Below are 14,383 nucleotides of genomic sequence, written 5' to 3'. Positions count from 1 at the left end.
TGCGGTGTCCTCCCAGTTGTGTGGGTTTAGTGCGGTGTCCTCCCAGTTGTGTGGGTTTAGTGCGGTGTCCTCCCAGTTGTGTGGGTTTAGTGCGGTGTCCTCCCAGTTGTGTGGGTTTAGTGCAGTGTCCTCCCAGTTGTGTGGGTTTAGTGCAGTGTCCTCCCAGTTGTCTGTTTAGTGCAGTGTCCTCCCAGTTGTGTGGGTTTAGTGCAGTGTCCTCCCAGTTGTGTGGGTTTAGTGCAGTGTCCTCCCAGTTGTGTGAGTTTAGTGCAGTGTCCTCCCAGTTGTGTCGGTTTAGTGCAGTGTCCTCCCAGTTGTGTGGGTTTAGTGCAGTGTCCTCCCAGTTGTGTGGGTTTAGTGCAGTGTCCTCCCAGTTGTGTGGGTTTAGTGCAGTGTCCTCCCAGTTGTGTGGGTTTAGTGCAGTGTCCTCCCAGTTGTGTGAGTTTAGTGCAGTGTCCTCCCAGTTGTGTGGGTTTAGTGCAGTGTCCTCCCAGTTGTGTGGGTTTAGTGCAGTTTCCTCCCAGTTGTGTGAGTTTAGTGCAGTGTCCTCCCAGTTGTGTCGGTTTAGTGCAGTGTCCTCCCAGTTGTGTGAGTTTAGTGCAGTGTCCTCCCAGTTGTGTCGGTTTAGTGCAGTGTCCTTCCAGTTGTGTGAGTTTAGTGCAGTGTCCTCCCAGTTGTGTGGGTTTAGTGCAGTGTCCTCCCAGTTGTGTGGGTTTAGTGCAGTGTCCTCCCAGTTGTGTGGGTTTAGTGCAGTGTCCTCCCAGTTGTGTGAGTTTAGTGCAGTGTCCTCCCAGTTGTGTCAGTTTAGTGCAGTGTCCTCCCAGTTGTGTCGGTTTAGTGCAGTGTCCTCCCAGTTGTGTGAGTTTAGTGCAGTGTCCTCCCAGTTGTGTGGGTTTAGTGCAGTGTCCTCCCAGTTGTGTGGGTTTAGTGCAGTGTCCTCCCAGTTGTGTGGGTTTAGTGCAGTGTCCTCCCAGTTGTGTGAGTTTAGTGCAGTGTCCTCCCAGTTGTGTGAGTTTAGTGCAGTGTCCTCCCAGTTGTGTCGGTTTAGTGCAGTGTCCTTCCAGTTGTGTCGGTTTAGTGCAGTGTCCTCCCAGTTGTGTCGGTTTAGTGCAGTGTCCTCCCAGTTGTGTCGGTTTAGTGCAGTGTCCTCCCAGTTGTGTGGGTTTAGTGCAGTGTCCTCCCAGTTGTGTGGGTTTAGTGTAGTGTCCTCCCAGTTGTGTGGGTTTAGTGCAGTGTCCTCCCAGTTGTGTCGGTTTAGTGCAGTGTCCTCCCAGTTGTGTCGGTTTAGTGCAGTGTCCTCCCAGTTGTGTGGGTTTAGTGCAGTGTCCTCCCAGTTGTGTGGGTTTAGTGCAGTGTCCTCCCAGTTGTGTCGGTTTAGTGCAGTGTCCTCCCAGTTGTGTCGGTTTAGTGCAGTGTCCTCCCAGTTGTGTCGGTTTAGTGCAGTGTCCTCCCAGTTGTGTCGGTTTAGTGCAGTGTCCTCCCAGTTGTGTGGGTTTAGTGCAGTGTCCTCCCCAGTTGTGTGGGTTTAGTGCAGTGTCCTCCCAGTTGTCGGTTTAGTGCAGTGTCCTCCCAGTTGTGTGGGTTTAGTGCAGTGTCCTCCCAGTTGTGTGGGTTTAGTGCAGTGTCCTCCCAGTTGTGTGAGTTTAGTGCAGTGTCCTCCCAGTTGTGTCGGTTTAGTGCAGTGTCCTCCCAGTTGTGTGGGTTTAGTGCAGTGTCCTCCCAGTTGTGTGGGTTTAGTGCAGTGTCCTCCCAGTTGTGTGGGTTTAGTGCAGTGTCCTCCCAGTTGTGTGAGTTTAGTGCAGTGTCCTCCCAGTTGTGTGGGTTTAGTGCAGTGTCCTCCCAGTTGTGTGGGTTTAGTGCAGTGTCCTCCCAGTTGTGTGTAGTTTAGTGCAGTGTCCTCCCAGTTGTGTCGGTTTAGTGCAGTGTCCTCCCAGTTGTGTGAGTTTAGTGCAGTGTCCTCCCAGTTGTGTCAGTTTAGTGCAGTGTCCTCCCAGTTGTGTCGGTTTAGTGCAGTGTCCTCCCAGTTGTGTGAGTTTAGTGCAGTGTCCTCCCAGTTGTGTCAGTTTAGTGCAGTGTCCTCCCAGTTGTGTCGGTTTAGTGCAGTGTCCTCCCCAGTTGTGTGAGTTTAGTGCAGTGTCCTCCCCAGTTGTGTGGGTTTAGTGCAGTGTCCTCCCAGTTGTGTGGGTTTAGTGCAGTGTCCTCCCAGTTGTGTGAGTTTAGTGCAGTGTCCTCCCAGTTGTGTGAGTTTAGTGCAGTGTCCTCCCAGTTGTGTCGGTTTAGTGCAGTGTCCTCCCAGTTGTGTCGGTTTAGTGCAGTGTCCTCCCAGTTGTGTCGGTTTAGTGCAGTGTCCTTCCAGTTGTGTCGGTTTAGTGCAGTGTCCTCCCAGTTGTGTCGGTTTAGTGCAGTGTCCTCCCAGTTGTGTCGGTTTAGTGCAGTGTCCTTCCAGTTGTGTGGGTTTAGTGCAGTGTCCTCCCAGTTGTGTGAGTTTAGTGCAGTGTCCTCCCAGTTGTGTCGGTTTAGTGCAGTGTCCTCCCAGTTGTGTGGGTTTAGTGCAGTGTCCTCCCAGTTGTGTCGGTTTAGTGCAGTGTCCTCCCAGTTGTGTGGGTTTAGTGCAGTGTCCTCCCAGTTGTGTGGGTTTAGTGCAGTGTCCTCCCAGTTGTGTGGGTTTAGTGCAGTGTCCTCCCAGTTGTGTCGGTTTAGTGCGGTGTCCTCCCAGTTGTGTCGGTTTAGTGCAGTGTCCTCCCAGTTGTGTGGGTTTAGTGCAGTGTCCTCCCAGTTGTGTGGGTTTAGTGCAGTGTCCTCCCAGTTGTCGGTTTAGTGCAGTGTCCTCCCAGTTGTGTGGGTTTAGTGCAGTGTCCTCCCAGTTGTGTGGGTTTAGTGCAGTGTCCTCCCAGTTGTGTGAGTTTAGTGCAGTGTCCTCCCAGTTGTGTCGGTTTAGTGCAGTGTCCTCCCAGTTGTGTGGGTTTAGTGCAGTGTCCTCCCAGTTGTGTGGGTTTAGTGCAGTGTCCTCCCAGTTGTGTGGGTTTAGTGTAGTGTCCTCCCAGTTGTGTCGGTTTAGTGCGGTGTCCTCCCAGTTGTGTGAGTTTAGTGCAGTGTCCTCCCAGTTGTGTGAGTTTAGTGCAGTGTCCTTCCAGTTGTGTGGGTTTAGTGCAGTGTCCTCCCAGTTGTGTCAGTTTAGTGCAGTGTCCTCCCAGTTGTGTGAGTTTAGTGCAGTGTCCTCCCAGTTGTGTGAGTTTAGTGCAGTGTCCTCCCAGTTGTGTCGGTTTAGTGCAGTGTCCTTCCAGTTGTGTCGGTTTAGTGCAGTGTCCTCCCAGTTGTGTGGGTTTAGTGCAGTGTCCTCCCAGTTGTGTCGGTTTAGTGCAGTGTCCTCCCAGTTGTGTCGGTTTAGTGCAGTGTCCTTCCAGTTGTGTGGGTTTAGTGCAGTGTCCTCCCAGTTGTGTGAGTTTAGTGCAGTGTCCTCCCAGTTGTGTCGGTTTAGTGCAGTGTCCTTCCAGTTGTGTGGGTTTAGTGCAGTGTCCTTCCAGTTGTGTGGGTTTAGTGCAGTGTCCTCCCAGTTGTGTGAGTTTAGTGCAGTGTCCTCCCAGTTGTGTGAGTTTAGTGCAGTGTCCTTCCAGTTGTGTGGGTTTAGTGCAGTGTCCTCCCAGTTGTGTCGGTTTAGTGCAGTGTCCTCCCAGTTGTGTCGGTTTAGTCCTCCCAGTTGTTGGAGGTGATGTGACATTTCGTATGTTTTTTTTAATTTTTATTATTTTACTGTCTTTGCAGCTTCTATTTTGCCCGCCTGGGAATACATGACCCATTTCGGGAAGTGTGAGTTGGGCATCCGGATGACATGGCCTGTCCATCAGAGTTGGTGTTGTGTTATAGTAGTGGTGATGTCGTTTCCAGTATGTGCTGGTACTGAGTTAGCCAGGTTCCAGTATTTTTTGGCTGGTTGCATCAGAGCTGTAGAGCAGGTCACCCTTCCAGCATTGGAGAACATGCTGCTCCCTGCGCGCCACGTCTATTTCTATGGGTAGAAGCACTGTTCATGACACAAACTGTTCACGCCCCTCTTGTTGGCAGAGAGAACATTTTACAGGTTTAAGGTTTGGGATAGGGTTAAACTTCTGTTTAAGCATTAATTCCGAATGGTTAAGTTTAGGGTTAAGGTTTGGGATAGGGTTAAACTTAAGTTTAGGCATTAATTCCGAATGGTTAAGTTTAGGGTTAAGGTTTGGGATAGGGTTAAACTTAAGTTTAGGCATTCATTCCGAATGGTTAAGTTTAGGGTTAAGGTTTGGGATAGGGTTAAAACTAAAAAATGAAAAACAAGTGTCTAGCACTGGGATTGAACATGAGATCTTTAGAGCTGGCGGCTGCCATATCTTAGCAGTCGGTCAAACTCCTCAAAAGTTAAACTAAAACTTAAAGGATTACTTCCCGATGTTGTCAATGATACCCGTTATCTACTTCCCCAGAGTCAGATGAACTCGTGGATACCAGTTTTATGTCTCTGTGTCCAGTATGAAGGAAGCTAGAGGTCGTTTCGCCGAGCTAATGCTAACTAGCGTTACCGCAATGCCATAGACTTCCAGTCATTGCGCTAATACCCATAGACTTCCAAGTCATTGCGCTAATACCCATAGACTTCCAGTCATTGCGCTAATACCCATAGACTTCCAGTCATTGCGCTAACGCTATTTTTTTATTAACTCAGTCTGGGTTTCATCTTAATCTTGAAAGTTGTAATAGTAGAATGCTTAAGGTGCCATTTCTAAATTGGGTGGTGCATCAGCAGTTCTCCTCTTGTCATGCAGACCTTACATAGTTAATCCGAACCTTAGTCATTCGGAATTAATGGATAAACTTAAGTTTTAGTTTAATTTTTGCAGAGTTTGACCTGACTGCTAAGATATGGCACCGCATGGCATAATAAAACATGTCAAGTCATGTAGTTAAGCATTGGGTTGTGCTGTACACAATATCAGGAAGTAGCCTTAGGCCACTAGCATGGTGGTGGTAAACGGTGTTTCATAAAGAAAGGATGTCCATCTTCTCGCCATTAAATCGAGTTAAGGAGTAAAGCGACGCCTTTGTCGCCTGAATGGAGAATGTTTTATGTAGGAACCGATCCACAGGGGATACCGGCTGCACAGGCCTACATTCCCTTTGGATGGTAAGCAGAAACGACTCAATATCGCCATCTGCCGGGCTTTTGGGCTACCGTGACCCGGTTTTAACACCGTTTTTTTTACTCATATTAAATCATGTTGAGCTGATAAGAGGTGTTATATATGCTGTCGAGGCTCTGAGAAGTTTCCTTCTTTCCCACCTCTACTTGTTGAATCAGTCCGTCGCTCTGGTCTGCTCTGGGGGAAATAGGCAACATGATAAGATGAGGACCACTACTGAACTAAAAGGTTGGTGTCGAAAAGGAAAAGTGATTTGATTGATTGCATTAGGCTATTGATAAGGTCTATCGATGGTTCCTAATAGCGTAATTTACTTTTTCCATGGAATGTTTCTGCTAACATCTGGGATAGTGTTCCTGTCGCAATGAGCTCTGGCCTATATCTCTGGCCTGGATTCAGTATTGTCTTATTAACTTGGTATTCACACGAACATCGATTGACTCGGGATCAATAGAATACTTCTGACCGAGAATCTATTGTAAAAAGCTGCGTGTTGCACGTGAGAATCTGTTAGCCAACGGTAGCAGGATTTCAATTCCAGCTGAGCGATATTGTCTCTTCAGTGTCACTCGAAATGACTGTTTATAGCTTTAATCTGAAGGATAAACTTTCTGTGGCTCTGCCCTGACCTAGGAATGAATGCATGACCTAGGAATGAATGCATGACCGAGAAAGTAAATGATTTAGGCGAGAATCAGGTGAGGTCGTTATGTAACCTTCCCAAACCGAGACAGACAGCCAGTGTTCGAAATATTCCATTATGTAAATGTACTTTTTAATTGTGCATAGCACACTTTCTCGCCTCAAAACAAAGAACGTTTCATACATTTCATTAGTTAGTTGTTATATCATCAAAAGGTTGGTGTTTGGTGCTTGAGGCCAGGTTCGTTGTGCTGAAGACCCAGAACAATCAATGTCCTATTTCTTTGACCCCCCCAACGGTTTTTTTTTCTCCTTCTTTGCCCTTTCCCGTTGGGTTCGTGAGCTGAATGTAGGAGAGGACTAGGAGAGCTACCCTTCATCTTGTACTTTTCCAGCGGCTTTTCCTGGCGTCAACCCCCCTCCCCCCAACCACCTCCGCTGGCGCGGCTCCTCCCGAGTCTTTTGTAGGCTATATCAGGATACATGCGTCACCAAGAGCCACTTTCATCGACAACTTTAATTATGAATTGTCAAGAGAGTGAAGTTGAAATGGACTGAAGGACCGAAGGGCTATCACTTATTTTTTCTCACTGATACATCCGGAAGCTCCACGGTATAGGCTACAGGCTCCTTACTGGTCATTCTGTCTCTTGTGGTTCCCTGTGTGTGTCCAAGAGACAGTTAAATTATTCAGACTTTACACAGAGGTAAGTCTGTGATGTTAATATGTGTGCTATCGACTTTAATTTCTTTACCATACCAGGTTACTGCAGGTTATGTCATCGCGGTGTAAGGATATTCTAATTTTTCAGAAAGGTAAAATACAGTTAGTTGTAGCTGGCAGCGCATTTGGAAGGAATTAGAGTAGATCTACTTGGTTTTATATTAACCCTAAATACATTGTTTGCTCTCTGTCTACAAGGACCATTGAAATATCTGAACTGTTGCACAGCTGATGCCTGTGCTTTGGAAAATTCCTGCAACTCTTGTTTGCAAGTTGCACAATAGTACACAGTTCTTTCAGCTGGCAATGGACGTAGGAGTGTTTTTCCCCATTGTTTTTACGCTGTACTCTGACGCATTTATGCCGACCTTGGGGCGCCGAAGGCTACTGTAGATACTGTAGATACTGAAAGTCCGTTTGAGGGTAAACGCCTCATAACTGAACCGCGGCCTTGTTAACAAACGTCACCGTCTACCGCGCGAAATGCATGTTAATGCCGCATTCATGTGATAGTCGGAACTAGGAAACTCTGAGATTTCAGACTTGCTAACTGGTTGTAGCTATACAGGTAACAAGTTCAACGAATCAGCAAGTATGACATTTTAGATTTTTCTAGTTCCGACTAGAATGTAAACACCGCACTACACTCGAACGGGCTCAACGTCATGACACGCCCTGGAGGAGTCCCTCCCTCCCTCCTTCCTTTCCTGTCCTCCTATAGAAGTAGTCCAACACAAAGCCCCAAACTACAGTTGCGCTCTGAACTACAGCAGAGCAGGAGTTTACCTCAGGGATTTTAACAGCCAGATTATAGCCTGCAACCATGACAATAATAAGGGTGAGAGACTGGCCTGTGTTGATGACCGATTCCAAAACAGGAGGACTAGGAGCTTTACTCAATGGTAGGATTACCAGAGAGAGAGAGAGAGAATATATTTTACTGTGGGTTTTCCATCTCTTTCATGTTTTCCTCCTGTCTTTTTGTTTTCTTTCTTGCAGCTTTTATGAAACAGAGAAGAATGGGTCTGAATGACTTTATTCAGAGGCTGGCCACTAGCAACTCCTACACCTGCAAACAGTGAGTAACTATGACCTGATTCAAAGCCAAATGGAAAACTATATGACTACTGTGTAATGCATGTAATATAATGAGAATGTAATTAATTGATCCTCATGCGTTATGATGTATGCATATTTGTTCCATATTTGTATCTGTTTTGCTTAAATATTTTCATTAGGATTGTATATTGAATAAGGCTATATCTAAACTCTCTCTCTCTCCCCCTCTCTCTCTCTCTCTCTCTCCCTGTCTCTCTCTCTCTCTCTCTCTCTCTCTCTCTCTCTCTCTCTCTCTCTCTCTCTCTCTCTCTCTCTCTCTCTCTCTCTCTCTCTCTCTCTCTCTCTCTCTCTCTCTCTCCCTGTCTCTCTCTCTCTCTCTCTCTCTCTCTCTCTCTCTCTCTCTCTCTCTGTCTCTCTCCCTCCTCTCTCTCTCTCTCTCTCTCTCTCTGTCTCTCTCTCTCTCTCTCTCTCTCTCTCTCTCTCTCTCTCTCTCTCTCTCTCTCTCTCTCTCTCTCTCTGTCTCTCTCTTTCTCTCTCTCCCCTCTTTCTCTCTCCCCTCTTCCCCCCTCTCTCTCTCTCTCTCTCTCTCCCTCTCTCTCTCTCTCTCTCTCTCTCTCTCTCTCTCTCTCTCTGTCTCTCTCCCTCCTCTCTCTCTCTCTCTCTCTCTCTCTGTCTCTCTCTCTCTCTCTCTCTCTCTCTCTCTCTCTCTCTCTCTCTCTCTCTCTCTCTCTCTCTCTCTCTTTCTCTCTCTTTCTCTCTCTCCCCTCTTTCTCTCTCCCCTCTTCCCCCCCCCCTCTCTCTCTCTCTCTCTCTCTCTGTCTCTCTCTGTCTCCCCCCCCCCTCTCCAGTCCTGAGGTTCAGTCCATCGTCAACTTGGCTCCCCAACAACAGGAGGCAGAACTAATGAACGCAAACCCCTCTCCTCCTGTAAGTACAAATGTGTGTTTTAACTGTTTCCTTTGTGTACATTGTGTACATATACAGTCCCACATTAGATAATATGCAAAATATTCATTTGGAAACAGGCCTATATGCATGTTTGTTTGCCGGTGTCCTGTGTGTATGTCGATGTGTGTGTCCTGTGTTCAATTCTGCTGTGTAACTCAGCGTCTACTGCAGGTTTCATATGGCATCTGTACACATACTGCAGGTTTCATATGGCATCTGTATACATACTGCAGGTTTCATATGGCATCTGTATACATACTGCAGGTTTTATATGGCATCTGTAGCACCATATAGTTCACTACTGCTTCTGGTTAAAAATAAGGTCAAGGTTAGGGTGTATTTATATATCATAGCTCTAACCCGCTCTCCTCTCCTCTACAGCCAAGTCCCTCCCAGCAGATTAACCTGGGCCCGTCCTCCAACCCCACAGCCAAGCCCAGTGACTTCCACTTCCTGAAAGTGATAGGGAAAGGCAGCTTCGGGAAGGTCCTCCTGGCCAGGCACCGAACAGACGACCAGTTCTACGCTGTTAAGGTGCTGCAGAAGAAGGCCATCCTGAAGAAGAAAGAGGTACGTGGACACACACACTACCGGGAAACACACACACACTGACACACACACACATACACACACACAACCAAACACACACACACACACACACACACACACACACACACACACACACACACACACAGACACAGACACAGACACACACACACAGACACACACACACACACAGACACACACACACACACACACACACCACATTTCCAGCCTCCATGACCTATAACATCTAACACTGATCCTTTGACCTTTGTTGACCTCCAGGAGAAGCACATCATGTCAGAGAGAAACGTCCTGTTGAAGAACATTAAACACCCCTTCCTGGTGGGACTGCACTACTCCTTCCAGACAGCTGATAAACTCTACTTTGTACTGGACTACATCAACGGAGGAGAGGTGAGGAGAGACACTGATACAACGGGAGGGAGGGAGGGAGGGGGGAAGGGAGGGGAAGGGAGGTTGGGGTATGGGGGAGGGAAGGGGGGAGGGACAAACTCTACTTTGTACTGGACTACATTAACGGAGGAGAGTGAGGGGGAGAGAGAGGGGTAGGGAGAGATAGAGAGGGGTAGGGAGAGAGGGTGAGAGTGCGTGTGTAATGGGGCTTATTTCCTGTGATTGTTAGAGGAGTGAAAAATTATAAAATATGGTCTCTTCAGGAAGCTCTCTCCTCCCCCCTCTCTCTCTCCTCCCCTCTCCCTCTCTCTCCCCCCTCTCTCCTCCCCTCTCCCTCTCTCTCTCTCCCCCCTCTCTCTCTCTCTCTCTCTCCTCCTCCTCTCTCTCTCATCCCCTCTCCCCCTCTCCTTTTTTCTCTTTCTCACTTCCATCCTCTTTCCCTCTAAGTTTCTCTCTCTCTCTCTCTCTCTCTCTCTCTCTCTCTCTCTCTCTCTCTCTCTCTCTCTCTCTCTCTCTCTCTCTCTCTCTCTCTCTCTCTCTCTCTCTCTCTCTCTCTCTCTCTCTCTCTCTCTCATTCTCCTGTCTTCCTCTGTTTCCCTCTCTCCTGTCTTCCTTGGTTTCTCTCTTCTCTCTCTCCCTCTCTTCCTCTGTTTCTCTCTCTTCTGTCTCTCCCTCTCTCCTGTCTTCCTTGGTTTCTCTCTTCTCTCTCTCTCCTCTCTCTCTCCCTCTCTCCTGTCTTCCTTGGTTTCTCTCTTCTCTCTCTCTCTCTCTCTCCTGGCTTCCTCTGTTTCTCTCTCCCTCTGGAGTTGATATTTTCTATGATACTGTGGATGCAGCATCAAAGCTCTGTATGTGCACATCTCAATTGTACAATAAAGGTCATCACATCTGAACCCGTCTCTCTCTCTCTCTCTCTCTCTCTCTCTCTCTCTCTCTCTCTCTCTCTCTCTCTCTCTCTCTCTCTCTCTCTCTCTCTCTCTGTCTCTCTCTCTCTCTCCCTCTCTCTCTCTCTCTCTCTGTCTCTCTCTCTCTCTCTCTGTCTCTCTCTCTCTCTCTCTGTCTCTCTCTCTCTCTCTCTGTCTCTCTCTCTCCCTCTCTCTCTCTCTCTCTCTCTGTCTCTCTCTCTCTCTCTCTCTCTCTCTCTGTCTCTCTCTCTCTCTCTTGTCTCTCTCTCTCTCTCCCTCTCTCTCTCTCTCTCTCTCTCTCTCTCTCTCTCTCTCTCTCTCTCTCTCTCTCTCTCTCTCTGTCTCTCTCCGTCTCTCTCTCCTCTCCTCCAGTTGTTTTACCATCTTCAGAGGGAGCGGTGTTTCCTGGAGCCCCGGGCCAGGTTCTATACAGCAGAGATCGCCAGCGCCCTAGGCTACCTCCACTCTCTAAATATTGTGTACAGAGACCTGAAGCCTGAGAATATTCTACTTGACTCTCAAGGACACATCATACTCACAGACTTTGGCCTCTGCAAAGAGAACATAGAACTAAACGGAACCACGTCAACATTCTGTGGAACACCAGAGGTAAGGAACCGCTGGAGGAAGTTTGGTGGTTGTTGTTGAGGTATGATTGGGGTATGTGCTGGTGATGATTGACAATGTAATAACTTACAGTATGTTCTTCTCTGTCTCTCTCTCTCTGTCTCTCTGTCTCTCTCTCTGTCTCTCTCTCTCTCTCTCTCTCTCTCTCTCTCTCTCTCTCTCTCTCTCTCTCTCTCTCTCTCTCTCTCTCTCTCTCTCTCTCCCCCCCCCCCCCTCTCTCTCTCTCTCACCATCTCCTCCTCTGTTCTTCTCTCTCTCTCTCTCTCTCTCTCTCTCTCTCTCTCTCTCTCTCTCTCTCTCTCTCTCTCTCTCTCTCTCTCTCTCTCTCTCACCATCTCCTCCTCTGTTCTTCACTCTCTCTCTCTCTCTCTCTCTCACCATCTCCTCCTCTGTTCTTCTCTCTCTCTCTCTCTCTCTCTCTCTCTCTCTCTCTCTCTCTCTCTCTCTCTCTCTCTCTCTCTCTCTCTCTCTCACCATCTCCTCCTCTGTTCTTCTCTCTCTCTCTCTCTCTCTCTCTCTCTCTCTCTCTCTCTCTCTCTCTCTCTCTCTCTCTCTCTCTCTCACTCTCTCCCTCTCTCTCTCTCTCTCTCTCTCTCTCTCTCTCTCTCTCTCTCTCTCTCTCTCTCTCTCTCTCTCTCTCTCTCTCTCTCTCTCTCTCTCTCTCTCTCTATAGTACCTAGCTCCAGAGGTGTTACACAAGCAGCCGTATGACAGGACGGTTGACTGGTGGTGTTTAGGAGCCGTGCTTTATGAGATGCTGTATGGCCTGGTGAGTACACAACAATCTGGGACTTTTACATTTTCAATTCATTGTTGAAGAATATAACTTATAAATGCGTCATGAGCTTAGTTCAACTGTCTTACCTCATCAGAAGCCAATGTATACATTTGTTTTAATCCATCTGCCTTATAGTTATATCAGTATCAGGTATCTAACTACTGTCTCTCCTCAGCCTCCATTCTACAGCCGTAACACAGCAGAGATGTATGACAACATCCTGAACAAGCCCCTGCAGCTCAAACCTAACATCTCTAACGCTGCCAGGCACATACTGGAGGGACTGCTGCAGAAAGACCGCACACACCGACTGGGACACAGCCACGACTTCGTAAGTGTGTGTGAGAGAGGGAGACAGAGTGAAGAGAAGGGAGAGAGAGAGAAAGAGAGGAAATACAACCCATATTTATGTTTATTTATTTTCCCATTTGTACTTTAACTATTTGCACATTGTTACAACACTGTATATAGACATAATATGACATTTGAAATGTCTTTATTCTTTTGAAACTTCTGAGTGTAATGTTTACTGTTAATATGTATTGTTTATTTCACTTTTGTTTACTATCTATTTCACTTGCTTTGGCAATGTTAACACACGTTTCCCATGCCAATAAAGCCCTTAAATTGAATTGAATTGAGATAGTGTGTGTGTGTGTGTGTGTGTGAGAGAGAGAGAGAGTGTGTGTAGATTACACTTGTAATCATGTGTCTTTCCCTCTGTCTCTCTCTCTCTCTCTCCCCCTCTCTCTCTCTCCCTCCTCTCTCTCTCTCTCAGGAGGAGATCAAGAACCACATGTTCTTTTCCCCCATCAACTGGGAAGACCTCACCGCTAAGAAGCTCACCCCCCCTTTCAACCCAAACGTGGTACGTTCCCTTCAATAGCACAACATACAGGACACGTTCCAGGACGTTCTGTATCAGGGGCCGTATGTTTCAAAGCGTCTCGGAGTAGGAGTACTGATTCAGGATCAGTTTAGCCTTTTTTAGATCACAGTGAATAACTAAGACTACATATAATGAATCAGACTACATGGACATGGAGGGACCTGATCCTGGATCAGCACTCTTAAACCCTTAGAGGATTACTCCATGAGGTGAGACTACATATAATGAATCAGACTACATGGACATGGAGGGACCTGATCCTGGGAAAGTGTTGACCTATGTCTTGCTCGTTATAACTCTAACCTAACCTCTCTCTAATTGTCATTCAAATCAGCTTTATTGGCATGAATGGGGTAGCACTTTTGCCAAAGCAACGCAATTATAGTATAATGTAACAATGTAATAATTTAATTAGGGTTCATTCATACATTCAGTTCAATTCAATAAATTACATTTTTACTGAATCTCTCTCCAGACGGGCCCTAACGACCTTCGCCACTTTGACCCGGAGTTCACAGACGAGCCCGTCCCCTCATCCATTGGCTGTTCCCCTGACTCCTCCCTCATCACTGCCAGCATCAAGGATGCAGCCGAGGCCTTCCTAGGGTTCAGCTATGCACCCTCTATGGACTCCTACCTATAGACAAGAACCCTAGAGGACATCCTATAGACTCCTACCTATAGACAAGAACCCTAGAGGACATCCTATGGACTCCTACCTATAGACAAGAACCCTAGAGGACATCCTATGGACTCCTACCTATAGACAAGAACCCTAGAGGACATCCTGTAGACTCCTACCTATAGACAAGAACCCTAGAGGACATCCTGTAGACTCCTACCTATAGACAAGAACCCTAGAGGACATCCTGTAGACTCCTACCTATAGACAAGAACCCTAGAGGACATCCTGTAGACTCCTACCTATAGACAAGAACCCTAGAGGACATCCTGTAGACTCCTACCTATAGACAAGAACCCTAGAGGACATCCTATAGACTCCTACCGATAGACAAGAACCCTAGAGGACATCCTATAGACTCCTACCTATAGACAAGAACCCTAGAGGACATCCTATAGACTCCTACCTATAGACAAGAACCCTAGAGGACATCCTATAGACTCCTACCTATAGACAAGAACCCTAGAGGACATCCTATAGACTCCTACCTATAGACAAGAACCCTAGAGGACATCCTATAGACTTATTATAGTCTCCTAGCTATAAACCCCTCCATGGATTATTACCTATAGGACACATCATAGACATTCCTATCAATTTACTAACTAGGAACGACTCCCCATACACACCTGTAGTCCCCCCCACTCAGACTCACTAAGCACAACCTCCCCATGATGGACTTGTACCCCTCTCACACCCCCCAAACCCTAACCCAGAGTGGACTTGTACCCCTCTCACACCCCCCAAACCCTAACCCAGAGTGGAAGTTGTTTGCACATGGCTCAGGCAGCTTTTTGCCCCCCTTTCCTGGACTTAAGAGGATGATTAATTGAACGATGATTGATTGGTTTTATCGATTGGTTAATTGATTAATTGTTTGTGAGGAAGAAGCTGCTAGTATCTATGGTTCTGTTCTATAGAACCTGGACCTATACATGGATGTGTATCCTAAATGGCACCCTATCTCCTATCCCCTATCCCCTACTCCCTATCCCCTA

General features: G+C 47.2%; 1 protein-coding gene across 3 annotated transcripts; it reads left to right on the top strand.

The window, feature by feature from the left end:
* The first annotated feature begins 5,304 nt into the window (after window positions 1-5,304).
* Window positions 5,305-14,182, top strand: LOC121555444 (serine/threonine-protein kinase Sgk1). Of its 3 annotated transcripts, none has more exons than XM_041869291.2 (10): window positions 5,305-5,399; window positions 7,537-7,615; window positions 8,445-8,523; window positions 8,926-9,114; window positions 9,373-9,504; window positions 10,782-11,018; window positions 11,710-11,805; window positions 11,990-12,145; window positions 12,593-12,682; window positions 13,179-14,182. In XM_041869291.2, exons 1-10 carry the CDS (start codon window positions 5,375-5,377, stop codon window positions 13,344-13,346), a joined length of 1,251 nt encoding a protein of 416 aa, XP_041725225.1. In that variant the 5' UTR covers window positions 5,305-5,374; the 3' UTR covers window positions 13,347-14,182. The 3 variants fall into 3 exon arrangements, with proteins under 3 accessions (XP_041725225.1, XP_041725226.1, XP_041725224.1); XM_041869292.2 differs by lacking the exon at window positions 5,305-5,399 and adding an exon at window positions 6,305-6,520; XM_041869290.2 differs by lacking the exon at window positions 5,305-5,399 and adding an exon at window positions 7,270-7,439.
* Window positions 14,183-14,383: the final 201 nt, after the last annotated feature.

This window comes from Coregonus clupeaformis, unplaced genomic scaffold, assembly GCF_020615455.1.
Source record: "Coregonus clupeaformis isolate EN_2021a unplaced genomic scaffold, ASM2061545v1 scaf0399, whole genome shotgun sequence".
NCBI classification, from domain to species: Eukaryota; Metazoa; Chordata; class Actinopteri; order Salmoniformes; family Salmonidae; genus Coregonus; species Coregonus clupeaformis.
This window is presented reverse-complemented; position numbering and strand designations above follow the sequence as displayed.